General features: G+C 59.4%; 1 protein-coding gene across 1 annotated transcript in view; it reads right to left on the bottom strand.

Annotated features, from left to right (window-relative positions):
* ACTN4 (actinin alpha 4) overlaps positions 1-17603 on the bottom strand; it is a 72870-nt gene that overhangs the window by 11759 nt on the left and 43508 nt on the right. Inside the window, exons 2-11 of the mRNA XM_082608024.1 lie at positions 16890-17004; positions 16591-16710; positions 13371-13457; positions 12295-12382; positions 10307-10385; positions 9038-9119; positions 8193-8278; positions 3794-3886; positions 1865-2095; positions 1121-1268 (exon numbers count right to left, since the gene is read on the bottom strand). Coding sequence (XP_082464150.1) covers positions 1121-1268; positions 1865-2095; positions 3794-3886; positions 8193-8278; positions 9038-9119; positions 10307-10385; positions 12295-12382; positions 13371-13457; positions 16591-16710; positions 16890-17004 — 1129 coding nt within the window. The remainder of the gene's footprint in view (positions 1-1120; positions 1269-1864; positions 2096-3793; positions 3887-8192; positions 8279-9037; positions 9120-10306; positions 10386-12294; positions 12383-13370; positions 13458-16590; positions 16711-16889; positions 17005-17603) is intronic.

Below are 17603 nucleotides of genomic sequence, written 5' to 3'. Positions count from 1 at the left end.
GCCGGCAAGGGTGGGGCAGGCTCCGTATGGGTGCCTCTGGGTGGGTCTCAGCGACTGACCAGGGTTGGGGCTGCCTGCCAAATAGCTGGGTGGGTGGGGCCAGAGGAGCCCCCAGGGGCTCAGTGAGGATCTTGCAGAGACCTGGGAGGGTGGGAGGGATGAAAAACCACACTGACCAATGCAAGGAAGTGTGAGACCAGCTAGGCAGAGTGGTGGCAGGAGGGCCAGGGCAGGGAGGGCAGGAGGCAGCCAGAAGTGGGAGGGTGGGAGTCCAGTGGAAGGCGCTCGGCTTTCCCAGGCGCTGGCCGTTTCCTGAAAGCTTTTGGGCCCCTGGGATCCGGAATCTCAGCCGTGGTGTGGGTCCCGACCGAGGGCCAGGGACGTGATGGAATTCCACATCCCAAGCCAAGGGAACAGGCAGCTGCAGAGCTGCCGAGAAACCGGAGTCACCGCTGCCCTTGTGGGAGAGGGCCCTCGGGGGAGGCACCGGGACAGGGCAGAGGTGAGAAAGAGCTCCCACGGCGGGTCACACCAAAGGGTGCGTGGCTGGTGGTCAGTGAGCAGCAGGTGCAAGTCGGGCAGCAGGGCCAGGAGGCGGCTCCCTGGCCCGTTCTAAGGACCGTGCTCAGGATCACAGACCATCCAGCACTGGCTCTTCAGTGTGAAGTCCACAGTCTCAAAGGGTGCAGGGCACGGAAGGCAGGGTGTGAACCCAGGCTGCCAGAGAGGGGAGAGCATACCCCCACGCCCACCCTGGCCCGGAGGGGTGCCATACTCAGGGGAGACGTGGCAGAGTGACAGGGACAGGGGCCACGTCCCTGTGCAGCTGGCACAGGGTCCAGTGACCCAGGAAGGAGTCCACCTGTAAGTAATGTCTGAGGCCAGGGCAGACTGGGCGGACCTGTCCGCAAACTGTTCCTTGCTGCCTGGGGCTAGATGAACCCAAAGCGGCATTTGTAACATGCATGTTCCCAGGCAGCAGGAAAGGGGACCTGACAAGCAGACGCTCTGCGGGCAGGAGGGGCTCTGTGTGTGTGTGTGTGTGTGTGTGTCTGTGTGTGCGTACACGTGTGTGTCTCCGAGAGACAAGAAAGGAGGGAGGGAGCTGGGAGGGTCATACCGTCGGTCCAGGCCTCGTGGATGGAGGCCTTCTGCCGGAACTTCTCTGCCAGGTGGTCGAGCCGCTCCAACCTGCGGATCTCGTTCAGCAGCCACTCCTCGTAGCCCTTCTCGGCCTGCTCCAGGTGCTGCCAGCCGTTGTTGATGTCCTGTGGGGGCAGGAGAGGGCAGGGCTACCACGGGGAGCTGGGGCACCCAGCAGGGCAATGCCTCCCTGAAGGATGATGACGGGAAGGCAGCAGAAATAGGCCGGGGTCACATCTCTCCCCGGCTTTGCTGTATCTGCGTGCCTGGACAGGGCCCAGCACATGGCAGGTGCGTTCAATACTTTTGGAGTAAATGAATGAGTGAAAATGAACGAATGCCATACGGGGCATTGGGAGTCAGAAGGTGACTGTCCAGTGAATACTGTCCCTCCCCTGAGAAGGGGCCTCAAGCACTGGAGGTCCTGGAGTCACAGCCAAATGAGGGTCCAAATTCAAACAATTCCACACCAACTATGGTGTGGTTTGGGGATGGGTATAAAATTCTGGGGAGTGATGGGGGGAGAAGGAACACAGTGAAGTGTCAAGTGCATGCCCCCCCGCACTCTGCACTCCGAAAGCTGTGCATTCTAGTTCAGAAAGACCATGCTGGGGAAATGAGCCCGTGGGCGGTGAGCCGCTGCCCCACTGCCCCTCACAGGGAACCTGCAGCTCCGCACACCTCCTGGGCCCTGGCCCACCCTCAGCCCTCCGGCACTCACCGAGACCATCTTGCCCTCGGAGGGCATGAAGGCGGGCCGGTTGCTGAGGCGCAGCTTGGTTTGCAGCGTGTTGAAGTTGATCTCCAGCTGGCACTTCTCCTGCACCTTGGGCGGCTTATGGACGCGCCGGTAGTCGCGGAAGTCCTCTAGCTTCTGCTGCATCTCCTGGATGGTCTTCTGGGGCACGCGGTCCTCTAGCCAGGGGATGGTGCGCCGGATCCACTCCAGTAGCTGTGGGCCCACAAGAAGCTGCAGTGGCCTTTGCAGGGGACCCTCTGAGCACAGACAGGGCTGCCCTCGGCTCATGGGCACAGGGGACCTGGATCTCCGAGGGCCCCATCTTGGGGAATCACCCCTGCTCCCCAGCTCGACTTCTCCATGATTCCCGATGGGAATCCCATGACCAGGAATTCTGGGAACACGTGCCCCCTCTGAACCACGGGGCTGTTCTCTGGTCACTTCCTGCTCCTGCCTTTGCTCTTGGCCTTCCTTCCCTCATCTAAGCGGGGCAGCCTCAATTCAGACGCCCCTCCTGGATGGCCGCCCCCATTGCACCCCCATGAGAGCCCACTGTCGCCATCTGCACCGAGCTCCACGCTGAGAGCCTCACTGTGTCCTGGTCACTGACCATAAGCGCCTCAAGGGCAGGGCTGGCTGCAGGCCTAGCTCAATCTGGGGTGGTCAGTGCCATGCGCGGGGCCTGGGACACAGAAAATTAGAAAGTACAACTGAAAAAGAAAGTGACCTGTATGAGCCACTCATGTCTTTGATGGAGTGAGACCAGGGTACAAACAAGCAAACAAACTGGACATTCTAGAACAATCCTAGGAGAGGAAAATCGATTACTGTCCAGCATAGATAGGCCCGGGGAAGTGGTTCCCAAATGCTAACCTCTCGCAGGATGAGAAAACCAAGGACAAAGGTCTCCGTGTCTGTTGACATCTTGGTGCATGATGCTAACTGCCCTCTCTTGGGAAGGGCTGGGATTCTAAGATATAACCTTTTAACCTCTCCTAGGTGTTAGAAATGATGGTGGTAACAAACGGTAGCTTTTTCTTTTAAAAATATCCTTAACTTGGCAAAACAAAACGTTCACCACTCTAGGTTGGCTGGCAAATACTTTCCCAAATTTTCCTGGTCTGTGAAATCTCAAAGTCTGGGAACCACTGGTCTAGAAGAGCAGTCAAACTACTCCTCTTGGGGAGCTTAGATGTTTTTATTTTTTTAATATGGAAATTTTTAAAATAAAGGGGAGAATCTAGAAGAGATGTACTAAACACCCACATTCCCAACTGGCAGTCCGGGTTCAGGTTCTGGAGCAGGGCTGTCTGGGTTTGAACCTCCGTCCCACCAGCCGCATGGTGGTGGGTTTGTGCCTGACCCTCTCTGGGCCTGTTTCCTCACTTGGAAAAGGGGGTAATAGGAGTTTCCTCCTAACAGGGCTGTTGTGGAGATGGTAGATCCTGTTCGTGAAGTGCTTGCACGGGGCCCTGCCGTGACAAACTGCTGTCCTGTCACCATATCAGCTCTCGGGTCTCTCTCCATCCTATGGAATCAGTCTCTCCATGGGTGGGGCATGGGAACAGGAATTTTTTAAAAGCTCCCCAGCTGATTCTAATGCAGCCGGGTGTTCAGAAAACTCTGTCCTTATCTCTGTAGAAACCCAAGCTCGAGACCCCAGAAACCAGCCAGCATAGTGACACAGTGGTCTGACCCCTTACTCTTGTAAAATCAACCCGAAAGGTCACATACTGGCTTGGCCAAACTCCACAGCCTATACAACCTTACGACCTTTTCTAGAAAGTCTCGCTGCCATCCCTGCTCTCCCCTCTGCAGATGTCACATGACCTTTGGCAGAGAGTAACAAGAGGTGACCTAATCTTTCAGCTCTCGAGGAGCCACCAGGGCAGGGGGGAGTGACACACTCACATCGCTGGCCAGCCTCTCATAATCTTCCATCAGGTGTTCATTCTCCTGGTTGACAGCCAGCACCTTGCAAATCCGGTTGGCGGCAGTCTCAGCCTGGGGCAGGGGAGGGGAAAGCACACACAGTCAGGGCTGCCTGGGGGCTGCCGACCCTCCCTCCTGACAGGCTCGTCCCCTGAAAGCTGGCTCATCCATGGCCCACACAGAAGTCCCCAAGGATGGAAGGAGAGGAAGCACAGCTTCAGCAAGATGGGGCCCTGAGTAGCTGTGTCCCGACAGCCCTTTCCGGGGTCCCCAAAGCTTACTGCTGAGGCCCCTGCCGGGGGAGCTGGGCCTGTGAGCTCTCTCGACTTGGACCGTGGAGGTGCTGAAGGGGACTAGGGAGCCGTACGCCTACCCACTGTGGGGGAAATGGACTCACAGGCCCTCCAAGAGGAGGGTTGGGTGAGGCTGGGTAGGGTCCTCCGCTAGGCTAAGGACCCTCCCCTTGGCTGGGAAGGGAGACCGCGGGGGAAGCCGAGTGCCAGAGAGTTGTGGCGGCGGGCAGAGGGAGGGGTGCTGGCGCCCCCCCAGAGAAGTCTGGTGGTCAGCGTGCAGGCAGAGCATGCCTGGCCCCTTCCTAATCCTCCCCTCGAGGAGGCTGCTGAAGGCTCAGAGGGCGGAAGTCACGATCCACAGGGCGGAGGGGAGCCAGGGCTTCAGAGAGTAGGGAGCGGTGCAGACAGTGACTAGTCTCTGCCCAGAACTGCAGGACAATGTCCTGCTTTGTCCTGCTGGGGGGAAAATGCAAGGACAGGAGAAGGAGGGTGAGGGATGCCACACAGAGACCAGGTACCTTTCAGGAAGCACAGAAAGGGTCCAAGAAGAAGAGTTGAAACGGCAACAGAACAGGAACAGAAATAGTGAGGAGGGTCTACAGAGTGGTGGGGAAGGAAAACAGAGAGGCTTGGGGATGGCTCCAGACCTGGCTAGCTGCAGGCACTGACGCCCAGCCTCCCCCTTCCACACGCTGCTTCTGGGACAGGTGGGGAGGTGAGTGGGGGACCAGCTGAGGGTGGTGTGTACACACACACACACACACACACACACACACACACCCTGCTTCATGCTGCAGGACACAGGCCAACGGCCACAGGCAGTGCTCCTCAGAGGTGAGGTCCACGAGGGCCTCGGCCAATGAACACCCAGCCCCCAGCGAGTGCAGGAAGCAGAGCCAAGATCGCAGCCTGGGGGGGAGTCGCAGAGGTGAGTCCCTGACCCCAGATCTGGAGAGACAACCGGCACCCCAAGCTCAGCTCCACCGCGCTGCGCAGGCCCGCGAAGGTGCGGGCTGCTGGCCACAAGTATTTTGGTTCACCGCTGAAGTCCTGGCACCCAGCTCAGGGCTTGGCGTGTTGGAGGTACTCAAGAGGTGATGGATGAATGAGTGAGCAAGGGAGCAAATGCTTTCGTGACGAGAAATAAACTATCAGGAGAGAATGGGCAAACCTGGTGCTAGGGCTAGGGCTGCGCTGGCATTCATGAAACAAAACAAAACCCAGAGAGCACTCTTTTAAGAGACTGGATTGATTGAGCCTCCGGGAAAAAGACAGCCACAATAATAAAAGCATTACAAGGATGTCCTGGGAAGTAAACACGGGCCGGGGGAAGCTGGGCTCGTAGCTGGAGAGGCCTGGATCCTGCACGTCCCTTGGTGACGGGCAGCTCCCAAGAGGCTGGCCTTTATTTCCGCCCTCACGAGAGGGGCCCAGCTGCCTCAGAGACTCCCAAATGCCCTGACCTGGGCTTTCCTGCCAGTATCCCCTCCCACAGATGCCTCAAGGCCTCCAGTCCCCCACACCAGAGCTCGGCTCTAAGCACGAGGGGGCAGTTTGGGCAGAGAGAAGACACTCCCTCGAGGGCAGTGTGGTGGGCAGCGAGGCTGGCTTGGGGCCCGCGGAGGGGTGAGGCCAACACAAACGTGCTGTTAGTTGGGGTTTGTGGCGAGGAATCTCCTATCACCGCCCACCCCCACCCTGCCTTCCCGCTAGGGTGAGGGGTCCCCTCCACTCTCCCTGCCCGTGCCCCCCAACAGAACACTCCAAACACGAGCTCCGGCCACCTGCCGGGGAGGTGGCACGGGAAGTGGCACGGCGGGCAGAGGCGGGCCGCTCTGACTGCCGGGCCGCGGGCAGGGCGCTTAAGGGGCCAGGCACCGTCCTGAGCCCTTCACCCGCATGAGCTCACTTCATCCTCAGGACAGCCCTGAGACGGGCACTAGCCTGCTCCACGTTTTCCATGTGGCAGAACGGAGGTGAAGGGACTTATCCGAGGTCACACTGCTGAGAGGCGGCCCGAGCAGACGGCCAGTGGGAAGGCCCCCACTGGCCTTGAGGCTCTGAAGGAGGCAGCAAAGTCCCCGCCCCGTGACTTCAGTGTCCTCCTCTTATAAATGGGGATAACGGCACCCACCCCTCCCGGGGCTGTGCAGGGGACTCTTAGAGCCTGTGCACATGGAGTCCTCCCTCGGAGGAGTCCCTAGCATGCAGTAAGTGCTCAATAAACGAGAGCTCAGTTCTTCTTGTTCTCCTCCCTGCCCGACTGCCAACTGTGACACAAAATCAAGCTGCTGGCAATACACCGCTGGCCAAGACCAGACACCCAGGAGGCAAGTGGAGGGGACAGAGCCGGCCAGGCCTCCACGTGGGGGCAGCTGGGCACCGTCCTGTGGAAGCAGAGGGCTCCTGACAGGCGCAGCAGGGGACACGTGAGGTCAGCCAGGCTCGGGGAGGGCTGCTCCTGGGAGCAGACACTTCTGATGGCCCTACCTGTGTCCGTGGGGCTGCTGGGGACAGCGGCCTGGCAATCTGGGTCAGCAGGAGCAGGCCCAGAGCCCTTCCTGGGGCCTTTGGGAGGGGACGGAGCTGCAGAGAGGGGCAGCAAAGCCAACGCTCCGGGCGAAGGCACGGCCAGTGCAGCAGGCAGGTGGCCGGCACGGATCACGGAAAGGGCGGGGCGGCCGAGCACAGGAGCACAGGCCCAAGCTGCGCTCTGCCATCTAAGGTGACGCTGGGATTCAACTGCCTTGTCTGAGAAACCGGGATGCCACCAGCCATCTCACAGAGTGGGCTGTACTCACAGAGAGACTACCTGTGGTGTTTGGACACTGGGCCAGCACAGGCTCGGTGGTGGCAATGGAGGCCCACGGTCACAAGAACCTGCCAGACTGGGTCGGTCCTCAGGCCGCAGCCCGGGCAGTGGGACGTGGGGGTGGAGGGGTGGCGAGGGTGAGTCTGCAGCCACAGCAGTGAGGGTGCTCCCACCCCAGCTCACCTTTTGAGCCCCCGAGAAAGCGTGGTAGAAGCAGGACACGTAAGTCATGATGGCTTTCTCATCTGGCCTCAGAGTGCCTACAATATCTGCGCAGAGAGAGAGAGAGAGAGAGAGAGGCAGGAGAGAGTGAAAGATGCAGGAAGGCCGGCCGAGGCCCGAGGCTCATGCGGGAGGAATAGCGCTTGCTCTGGACTGGAAGCCAGACCCTGGCTCTGGCCTGGGTGGGCATGTCTTGCTGAGGTTTTGTAGAGGGGAAGGGGGAGGGTCCGAATAAGATGGATTCCTTTTCGAACCAGGCCTGAGTCTGTGAAACACTAGCCAGGAAGCCTTGTTTGGGGCTGGAAGGATCAGGTGTTATTTGATCTTCCTGGAAACATAAGTAAGATCATGTCCGGTGTGACCACCTACCACCTTAGCATACACCCCTAATGGTCTCCTGAGAATAAATAAATAAAATGGTCTCCTCAGAATAAAACCCAAACTCTGGATCCCAGACTACAATGGTCCTTCACGGCCTGGCCCTGTCACGTTCTCCGACCTAATTTTCCTCCCCTCTCCTACTCTTCTCTAGCCATTCCTTGAAAAAGCCACGCTTATTTACACCTCAGGGCCTTTGCACTTGCTCCCCCCTCTACCTGGAACACTTTTCCTGCAGATCTTCACCGGGCAGCTTCTGCTCATTTTGCCTCCCCTGACAGCCCCAGCGAAGCAGCTCCCATGCTTCCCCATCCCACCATCCTGTCCCATGCTCTCGACTGCACTTATCACATGAAATTACTCTATCTGTGGACATGCCTGTTGTCTGCCTTGCCCACTAGAATGTAAGCTCCATGAGAGCAGGGACCGTGCCTGACTCAGTCACTGACTGTATCCTCAGGGCCTGGAACAGAGCCTGGCACAGGTCAGGCCCTCGATAGACAGTGTGGGCAAAGACTAAATGGGCGGAGGTGCCAAGGAGTCGGGGGGTGGCTTCCAGTCGGAGAGAAGCCGCTGCCGTCTGCAAGAGAAATGAGGTGAGCATGGGAGGCAAGAGGCAGCAGCGGCATTGGGCAGTGGCAGCGAGGTGGGCCTGCCTGGCCCTGCCCGGTACCTTCTGCGCTCCTGAAAAGGCATGGTAGAAGCTGGACACATAGGTCATTATGGCCTTCTCGTCGGGCCGGGCCGTGTTCACGATGTCTGCAAGTGAACAACAAGGGTTAAACCGCCCAAGCAGGGGCGGGTGGGGCGGGGGCGGTCACCCACTGGATCCATAGGCTCCCAAGGCCACAGTCATCCTGGGAGAAGGACCCTCAGAGCTGATTCCACGGCCCTTGGCGACTCCAGTGGGCTGGGCTTGGCCACACCCTTGGCCCCTCCATCCCCCATGGTCACTGGAAAGGCCAAGCCTGTGGGAAATGGATTAAAATGAGGCCACTTCCTCTCTCTGAGAGTGGCCTCAAGGGGCTGCTTGATGGTCAACCCCAAAGGCCACCAGAGGCCAGAGGCATGGGTCCTGGCTGGGGGTGGTACATGGCTGGGAAAAGGAGCAAAGCCGGAAAAGGAAGAAACACTCCACTTTGGTGGGCTCCAGACTCCGAGGCTGTGGCAGGCAGGGAAGGCAGAGGCCTTGGTTATTTGCAGGAGTCAACCCTCCTGGCGACCTCCCTCGCCCCTCCGGAGGGAGGGGTGGGATCAGTCAGGAAGGGCTTTGGCAGGGCACCTGGGCCCAGCCCAAGAGGCAGCCCCTGAGAGCTGATCCTCTTCAAGGACCTCTTCCCCACCATCTGCATCCCTGGCTGCTCAGGCTGCTCCTGCTCTGGCTCCCTGGGTGACACCACTGTCCCCAGTTCATGCTGATTCATTCAGGCGTTCTGGCTGGCTCCGCCAGCTCCCTGAGGCTACCGCAAGACATGCCCACAAAACAGGGTGCTGACTGAACAAAAGGGATGTACTTACCCTCTGCATCCAACATCTTGGGGATGTCTAGGTATTTCTCAGCCACTTCAAAGGCATTGTTCAGGTTGGTGACGGGGTCGTCCTGGGGGAGGGAGGTGAGGGAAGGGGGAGAAACTTGGTCAGGGGCAGGATGCACAAGCAGAAGGAACAAGGGCTGGCCTGGAAGGGAGGGATCTTGGGAAGGGCTAGGACTGGAAAGGGTCCTTCAGGCAGTTCTCAGCCACCTGTGCTGCTGCAGGGAACGGTGGGGGGAGGGGGGACACCCAGGTAAAGTCAATTCCTACCCAAAGGAATGCGTCTGGAAATCTGTGTGGGGCAAACTGTGGACGCTTTCTCCAGAGACAATGCAGGCGTGCTCTTTTCTTAGAATTTCCATCCATCCCCAGACCCCAGATTAAGACCCCTGCCCTGAAACCCAGACACTGTGGTCCAGACCTGAGAGAGCACGGGGCCTGGGGGGTGGGGTAGGGAGGGACTGGAGAGCATCCACGTTCTAACCTCCCTACTCTAACTGCCCCGCTGCTTACAGGATGAAAGGCACTTCACCCTGACCCTCCCTCACGTGCCTTCACCTAGCCTTTCCAGGTAGAGCCCAATACGATTACTCACTGCAGCTTGAACGGGCTAAGTGCAGGCCTGTGCCTCCCCCACCTGGGATGCCCGCTCTCTGGCCCTCGGCTGCCTCCTCCCCAGAGGCCCTGCCCCTGCCGGGCCAGCTCAGGTGTGCCTTCCTTCCTCTGGAGCATTTGTCCGACCCCATCCCCTCTCCACCCCCACGCAGCCTGAGCACACGCACAGGGCCCTGTGCGGCTGGTTTGCTCTGGACGCAACTGTCCTGTCTTCCCCGTGAGGCTGGCAGCTCCTAGAGGGCAGAGCCTGGGTCTTACATGCTCTGTACAGGCGAAATAGAACAGGACCCCGCACGGGACAGGGCTGCCAGCGGTGATGGTTTAGAATTCTTTACCCCTCCCCAAATGCTTCCAGAATCTAGAGGGTTAAGGAAGGGCGGCTGTAAGGCATGGCCGGCCAGGCCCTACGATAACCCCAGGCAGCTGCGATGCCTAAGGAGGGAGAAGGGCAGTCCCCAAGGGGAGCAAAGCCGCCGAGCCTGGGGTCTGCTGACAGCTGGCACAAGGCCCTCCCAGTCTGCCCATTGAGCACAGAGTCCAGCTTTGGACGCCAGCAACAGATGGGCTTGGGGGCGGTGGCCCGGAGCCAGGGTCAGACTCAGGGTGCTGTGGGCCACTGAGGGGAGCAGGAGCCGCGTACCTTTCTCAGCTTGTCGTACTCAATCAGCTCTGGTCTGTGCCGGTGAATCAGGGCATTGAAGGCAAGACCGTCCTTCCAGCTGGGGATGGAAAGGTCGAGGTTACGAGTGGAGCCCCCCACTGTCATGGGAGGGCTGCAGGCTGTGGGCACCCACAGGAATGATTAACTCCCACTCAGTGAGGTGGTTTAGAGTGTGTGCCTGGCACTGCAGGCAGACGGTGTGGCCGGCTGGCCGTGAACCTGGCTGCCGGAGCCCGACCATCTGGGGGAAATCCCAGCCCTTCCACTCGCTGTCAGTGTGACCTTGGGCAAGTCCCATAATCTCCTGCTACCTCAGTTGACACATCTGTAAAATGGGGATAATACAGCACCTACACTTCATTGGGCTGTCGTGAGGATGAAATGAGTAAATGTGTGGGGCTTTGGCCGATACCTGACAAATGACAAGTGCTTTGACTGCTCGTTACCAGGGTAGCTGTGACCTGCCGCGCGCTGTCCCGCGAGGCCCCACTGAGCTGGGCAGGCCACTGCAGGCCCTCTGCACCTTGGCTGACCTGACCCGTGGGCTGGCTAAATGCCGGGATGTGGCTTGGCATGAGGGGTTCTGTTCAGAGGAAAGTGACAGCTGGTCACAGTCCATACTGGTCACACTGGCTCTTTCATGGGTCAAGGTTAATGACACCTCCTTAGAAAGACCCCCACCCCGCCCCCGACTGTGGTGCTCTTCTGGTTACTTTCCATCACCTTATCCTACTTTGTCGTCTTTCTAGGACTCCTCTCCCTACCTGAAATTACGCTGTTGGTTTCTTCACGCCTTTGTGAACTACTGGTCCCCTTGCTGCGGTGTTACCTTCCAAGGGTGGGGACTTTATTTTGGTGCTGCTGTATTCCCACTCTTGGCATGGAGTAGGCACTCCATAGACATTTAGTGACTGAATAAATAAACGAGTAAGAAATGCACAGGGACTTCCCTGGTGGCACAGTGGTTAAGAATCCGCCTTCCAATGCAGGGGACGCGGGTTTGATCCCTGGTCGGGGAACTAAGATCCCACGTGCCTCAGAGCAACTGAGCCTGCAGGCCACAGCTACTGAGCCCACGCTCCACAAGGAAAGATCCCACGTGTGGCAACTAAGACCCAATGCAGCCAAAAAAAGAAAAAGAAATGCACAGAGGACCAGCCAGCTGGTGGCAGGAAAAGGAAGGAAACACACCGAGGAGCTCAAGGGAGGGACCAAATGCTCTTAATGGCAGAGCACAATGGTCCCCAGCGTCCAGTGCCAGGGCTCCAGGGAGCCTGAGGACACAGCAGGACCTCTGTGGATCCCATGAAGCCCCGTTCTTCATTCCTACGTGTGCCCTCTCCCTGGTCCATCCACCCCAGGAGAACACCAGAGGCTCAGAGAGGTGAGGTCACAGAGTCACGCCAGATCTGACCTCGGGGCCGCCCCCAAAGCCTGCACTCCTAACCCCCGGGCCATGCCACGTTCCCAGATCTCGTGTGGCACTGACCACACTCACCTCATGGACACACTCATTTCCCGCTCTCAACCGAGGAAGAACAGGCTCGTGCAGACCGAGTCTTGCTCCTCTAATGGACACAGAGTATATTTTCCCCAACACTAAATTCACTAGCAACCGTAAAGGACGGCAGGTCCCTCTTGAGAGGTCAAAACAAAGGAAGAGTTTTGTTGCTGCTTCTGAGTTACCTTGCTTGGGGAAAAAGAAGATTCTAGAGGGTCTGCCAGAGTGCCGGGCCTTAATGCCTTTAGCCTGGGATGGCGAGGTGACTGCCGCCTCCCCCAGGGGACGCAGGGACCTTCCCAGGGGCTCACGGGGGCCAGTGGCAGGGGGAGGGGCCCCTGAGAGCTGGCACCTCACAGACCATGACAACGCCACAGGAAAAGAGAGAGGGTGGGAGGACAGCATCTCAGGTTCCGGGAAGCAGAGTGGGAATGATGTGGGCCGGGGTGCTTTGGCCGGCGCTCACCTGATGTGGAAGTTCTGCACGTTGACGTTCTTGTACGGGGCCGTCTTTCTCTGGCACCAGAGAAGGAGCCCTTCCTTGGCAGAGGTCTCTGCAAAACACATGAGGATGGTGAGCACTGGCCCAAAACTAAACGCTCAGAACCCAGTCCCAGTGGACTGCACTTTCGGCTCAGGCATAAGGGTCAGACAGAACCTGGGGGAGAGGCCCTCGGACGCAGCAGCAGCAACGCCCCTTCCAGACGCGGGCGGGCGCCTGCTGACCCTAACAGTACGCCAGGCCCCGAGGAGCAGTCGCCTGCCTGGGGTCACCCCAGGAGTGGTAGTGACAGGCCAGTGTGAGGGCCTGAACCTGAGCCATGTTGCTGACCCCAAAGCCTGTGCCTTTAGCTGGCAGGACACACTGCCAAACAAGCCCCTGATGCGGGCCTTGGCCTCTTCTGAACAAGGGGCATGAGCGCCGGGCCTGCCCACTCAGGGTCTCCAGATCTGCCGCAGCTTCGAGGAAGCGGGGAGGGAGGGCCCCAGGAGGTCCCTCCGCTCCCCGGGGACAGCTCCGACTGTCCTCGACACACTGGGAGTACTACAAGGGCAGGGAGCACATCTGTCCGGTCCCTGCTGTGGCCTGTCACCAGGAGCCCCCTCGGCACGCTGGCCCTGTGCCTTTTCTCATCCCGTGGTGGCCTGGACCAACCCCAGGTCCATGAAGGCCAAGGTCCGAGGGTGGGAGGCTGAGTGGAAACATAGGTGCTGACGCCCAGGAGAAGGAGGCCAGGCCTGACTCTATCACTAGTTTGCTACTTGACTGTAAAATGGGGCCGACCATGCCCACTTGACAAGGGTGGTGTGAGGGTCCACTGAGATGGGCGGCTGCAGTGGGACCCTTCACCTGCAGCCTGGGCCAGCACCTCTACTAACCACCCCCAGGCAGGGCATGTGAGTGATGTCTGGACACAGGAAAGAGCCTCAAAGCATGAAGACAAAAAGCCCGAAATCCTAACTAAGTCCCCCCAACTCGGGTGGAACCAGGGTGGGGAGGAAAGGCTGTTCTTTGCCCGTGAGCAGGTCCTTGGCTCTCACCTTCCACAGAGATGTCCTGGATGGCGAACCTGAGGATGATGGTCCAGATCATTCCCAGGGTCATCTTTGCGTTGCCGTCCACAATCTCTGCACACAGGGAAAGGGGGCAGAGGGCAAGAGGGTTGTTAAAACCAGAGTGGGACTCCCCAGGTGGCCCCCGGCCCTGTCTAGAGATTAACTCCAATCATCTGACAGAGCTGCCTAGGCCTGCCCTCAACCACCTTCACTGGGAGAAGATGTCGCCTGAACACTCCAGGAAGTGCTGTCCCTAAAGCCTTCTGCTGCTTGGCACCTTCGGGCTTCCATCCCCGTGTATTCTCGGCCACGCAGGCCTCTTCCTCTCTGGGCAGCTCATTCTCTTGACCCAGCTCAATGGAGTGCTCCCCGCTGAGCCTCGTCCCAGGTGTTGGGCCTCCGTTTCCAGGACCCACCACACCTTATGGGCACGTCTCTTGAGAGTCTGCCCACTTCCTTCCAATCACACTGCCGCCACCTTCGTCCGAGCCACCGTCACCTCCCTCAGATCCTCAAGTACTGCCTCCTCCATCCCCACTGCGGTCCACCCCACGCAGCAGGCAGGGTGGTCCCTGGAACAGGTGCACTGGATTTGTGTCGGTCGCCTGCTTTGTGTTCTGGAGTCTGGCTTACAAGGCCTGCCCTGCGTGGCTCCCGCCTCCCTCCCCAGCCTTCTCCAGCTCCGTCCTCTTGACAAGCCAGCTCTCTCTTGCTTTAAGCATCTCACACCTTCTGGCCCGCCACAAAGCGCAGGTCTCGACCCTTTCCCCAGATAGCTGGTCCTTCCCAGACTGTAAGGCTCTGCTTATATGTCACCTCCCCAGAATGGCTTCCCTGAACGTCCCGGTGCCTCTCCCCCCAGCACCCTGCTCTTCCCCTCACACACTGATATGTGCTGGTTTGTCTACTTGTTCACTGTCTGCCTTCGTGATCACCTCTGCACCCCCAGCACCTGGACCCGGCCCTTGAGAAAGACACGGTGCTGCAGGCAGGGGAGAGCGGGTGGCACGAGGTCCAGCTGGTAAGTGCGTGCTTTCTTAACTAACCCAAAACCAGCCACTCTCCCAAACGTCTGGGAGTGAAAGAGAAGGGTTTGGACCACACGTTCTTCAGCTTCAGCAACTTAAGAGAAAACCCACTTCTGCAACGCTCAGGCACCGTGTGCCTGCAGCCAGGTGAGGGAGGTGCATGCAAGCGGCCTCTTCCTGGGGCCCATGGGCCCGATGCGCCTTTGGTGGTCCTCTCAGGCCTGCCACCCCAGCGCCTCTCACACACCGGATGCGGGAGAGAGGGTGCGCAGAACAGAGGGGGTACTTCAAGAGAGCTTGCTCTCTTATCGGCCTCGAGAACAGAAAACTCTAGGTGGGCTTGATCTGGGAAGGAGGCATGATGGTCCCCCAGAGGACGGGGCCCAGCCTTCCCCGAGGACATGCTCGCTAGGAAAGGGGGGGTGCTCTTTTAGCCACTGGAGAGGCTCCCCACAGCGAAGCCATGCGCTGACGGCCGAGGGCAGCTCTCGGCCTGAGGGTTTCAGGAGAGGAGATATGTGTAGCTGGCCGCCTGGAAGCAGGGGAAGGACACGTTGTCTGTCCAGCCCTCTCCCAGGGCTAAGAACCCCACGGCCGGAAACGAGGCCGAGCCTTCCCAGCGTGGGGTGAGGGCGGTGATTCATTCTGGAAATCTATGCTGCTTTCCTCCCGAGGGCCAGGCACCCCAAAGCCGGGGACGGACACAAGCTAGAGAGGAGGCTGCAGCGCCCATACCCGGCCGCTGCCACGAGCAAGCTGGTCATGGAGGACTCAGAGAGTCCCTGTGAGGGGAGGAAGACGGCCGCTCTCATGACACATCCACCAGCTGCTTCTTGGACCTGCAGCTGTGCCTCCGACTCCCGACCCCTCTCACAACCCCCACGAGGAAGCCATGTTCCTGCAACTGCCTAGATGGTGTGGAGGGACAGGGAGCTGGGGGCGGGCGGGGACTGGGTCGCTCAGGTATCCCAAAGCCCTCGGAACGGATCCAGTCGGCTGCCCTCCAGAGGCCCAATGGCCACGGGGATTGGGAGTGAAGCAGCTTGGGCATGAACGGAAAACATTTTTAGACTGAGTTTTTCTCCAGATGAAAACTGATGACTGCCACGGGTCTCTCCTCTAACCCCTTCTGTATTTACAGGCTAGCATTTGAGCAAAATAAATGCAGCTGTGAGAAGCAGAAGGCTGGAGGGGAGCCAGGAGGAAAGATCCATGCAAGAACAGAAAATCTCAGGGTCTGATTGAGTTCAGGGTTTTGATTTTTTTTTTTTTTTTTTAAGCAAACACCAACCACCTCAACCGTGGCATGCGAGGCTTGGCAGCCCTCCCTGGAGAGGTCCCGGGTTGGGGCAGAGCCTTGGAACGCGGGATGTGCATCCTGGCCTGGAGTCTTGGCCAAATTCTCGGAGCCCTGTCATTAGCGGCAATTAGTTTTCTTTGTTTTTCTAAAAGCTGGGACAACATGGATATGGGGGTGTAGGAAACCCTGCTCTGACTAATGACCAGAACTGGGAGCCCAGGCTGATGGGGAGCTTCTGGGCTCTGTCAGGCCTCGCCTGGTCTCCAAAGGTGTCTGTGAGACAAGAGCCTGCACTGGAGGCAGGGCACGCTGTTGCTCTAGGGAGGGCTCGGAGACAAGGGTCACAGTTCCAGGTACCCGCACGGGGCCCAGAGGATCCTGGGTATCCTGTCAAGAGGCCACACTCTCCCAAGCTGTGCAGCCAGCTTTGGACAGCTGACCTTGGGACTTACACTCCCTGCCCCAGAGCCCTGACACCGGGCCTCAAGCGCCCTCCCCTGCTCTGAGCCCTCCTGCCTGCAGACACCAGACAGGGCCTAAGGGCGAAGGTGTTGCTGGCTCAGAGAGATGCCGTGTCACGTGTCGGTCTGTGTCCCTCAGGCCCGGCACCAGGAGGGCGAGTGAGGGTGTCCGGGGTCCAAGTCAAAGCCATTCCTCCCCCTGTGCCCCTCATGACCGGGTGAGCTGGATTTCCTGGTCTTGGGCTGGATTATCCTTTGGGGGAAGGGAGGGAGGTCTGTGGGCCCAGCACCACATCAAGGGCAGTCACTGTGGTCGCTGCTCGGTGTATCTGGGCTTTAAGCACCCCCAAGTGCTCTCTCTGCCACCGACACAACTTCTGTTCCCAAGGCAGAGGTCAGGCCCCATCCGAGCTCACCTTCCGCCCCGATGGAGACCAGCTTGACTCCTTTGCTGGCGATGAAGTCCAGTGCCTTGTTCACATTGTTGATTTTGTGCACCCTCATCTTGCCCCGCTCCGGCTTAGGTAACCGCTCCCCTGAGGGCCGAACACCGAGAAAGAGAGGGAGAGGAGCTTCAGGGTCCCCGCTGCCCCCCAGCACAGGCCCACGCCGGCGCAGTGCTGCTGCAGCTGGTAAAGCCCTCGCCCTTCCCTGAGCAGCAATGGAAGGGCGGGGTGGGCAGCATCCCGTGGGCACCCGCAGGAGGGGGCCTCACCTGAAATGACCTCCAGGAGGAGCATGAGCTTGAGCCCGTCCCGGAAGTCCTCGTCGATGTTCTCGATCTGCGTGCCGGCCTTCCTCAGGTGGGAGTTGCACCAGGCTGTGAAGGTCTGGGGAAGCAGAGAAGAGCACGGCTTGGAGGGTCGGCGTGGCCGTCAGGGCTCTCCAGCAAAAGCGCCGGGTCACAGCCCTGACCCCGCGACAGCACGGCTGCCACGGGGCCCTTGCTCGGGGCCAGGTCCTGGGCCCCACCTTTTATCAACACTGACACTGTTTCCGGTCTTTACAGCGACCCAGGCAGGTCGATCCGAGGACACTGAGGCTCAGGGCAGTTAGCAGACTACCACTCGGTCAGCCGGGTGACGAGTGGCAGAGCGCGGACTGGAAGCCACGTCGGCCAGCCTCAGAGCAAGTGCTGGCCCCACCACACCCTGAGTGGGCCCACTGCACGCATCGGGCAAAGGTGCTGACGGAGCCGGGCCCTGAGCATGGAAACAAGAAGCAGGGGTCCAGCTCCCGCGGACACATTCTTCTGGACAGACACACCAGCCCTCCATCGCCCTGGGCGGGCGGGCAGAGCAGACCACAGGTCCCCACGGCCCTGGCTCCCTTCCACCTGCCCCTCCCCTCAGGTAGGGGCAGCAATTTCCCCATCACTGGCACAGAGATGACTTGGGACAGGAAAGCAGTTGGAAAACAAGCCTCCTGT

The sequence above is a fragment of the Mesoplodon mirus genome, assembly GCF_964341445.2.
Source record: "Mesoplodon mirus genome assembly, chromosome: 19".
NCBI lineage: Eukaryota > Metazoa > Chordata > Mammalia > Artiodactyla > Ziphiidae > Mesoplodon > Mesoplodon mirus.
The sequence above is the reverse complement of the archived record's forward strand: the minus strand, read 5'-3'. Positions and strand labels throughout refer to the sequence as shown.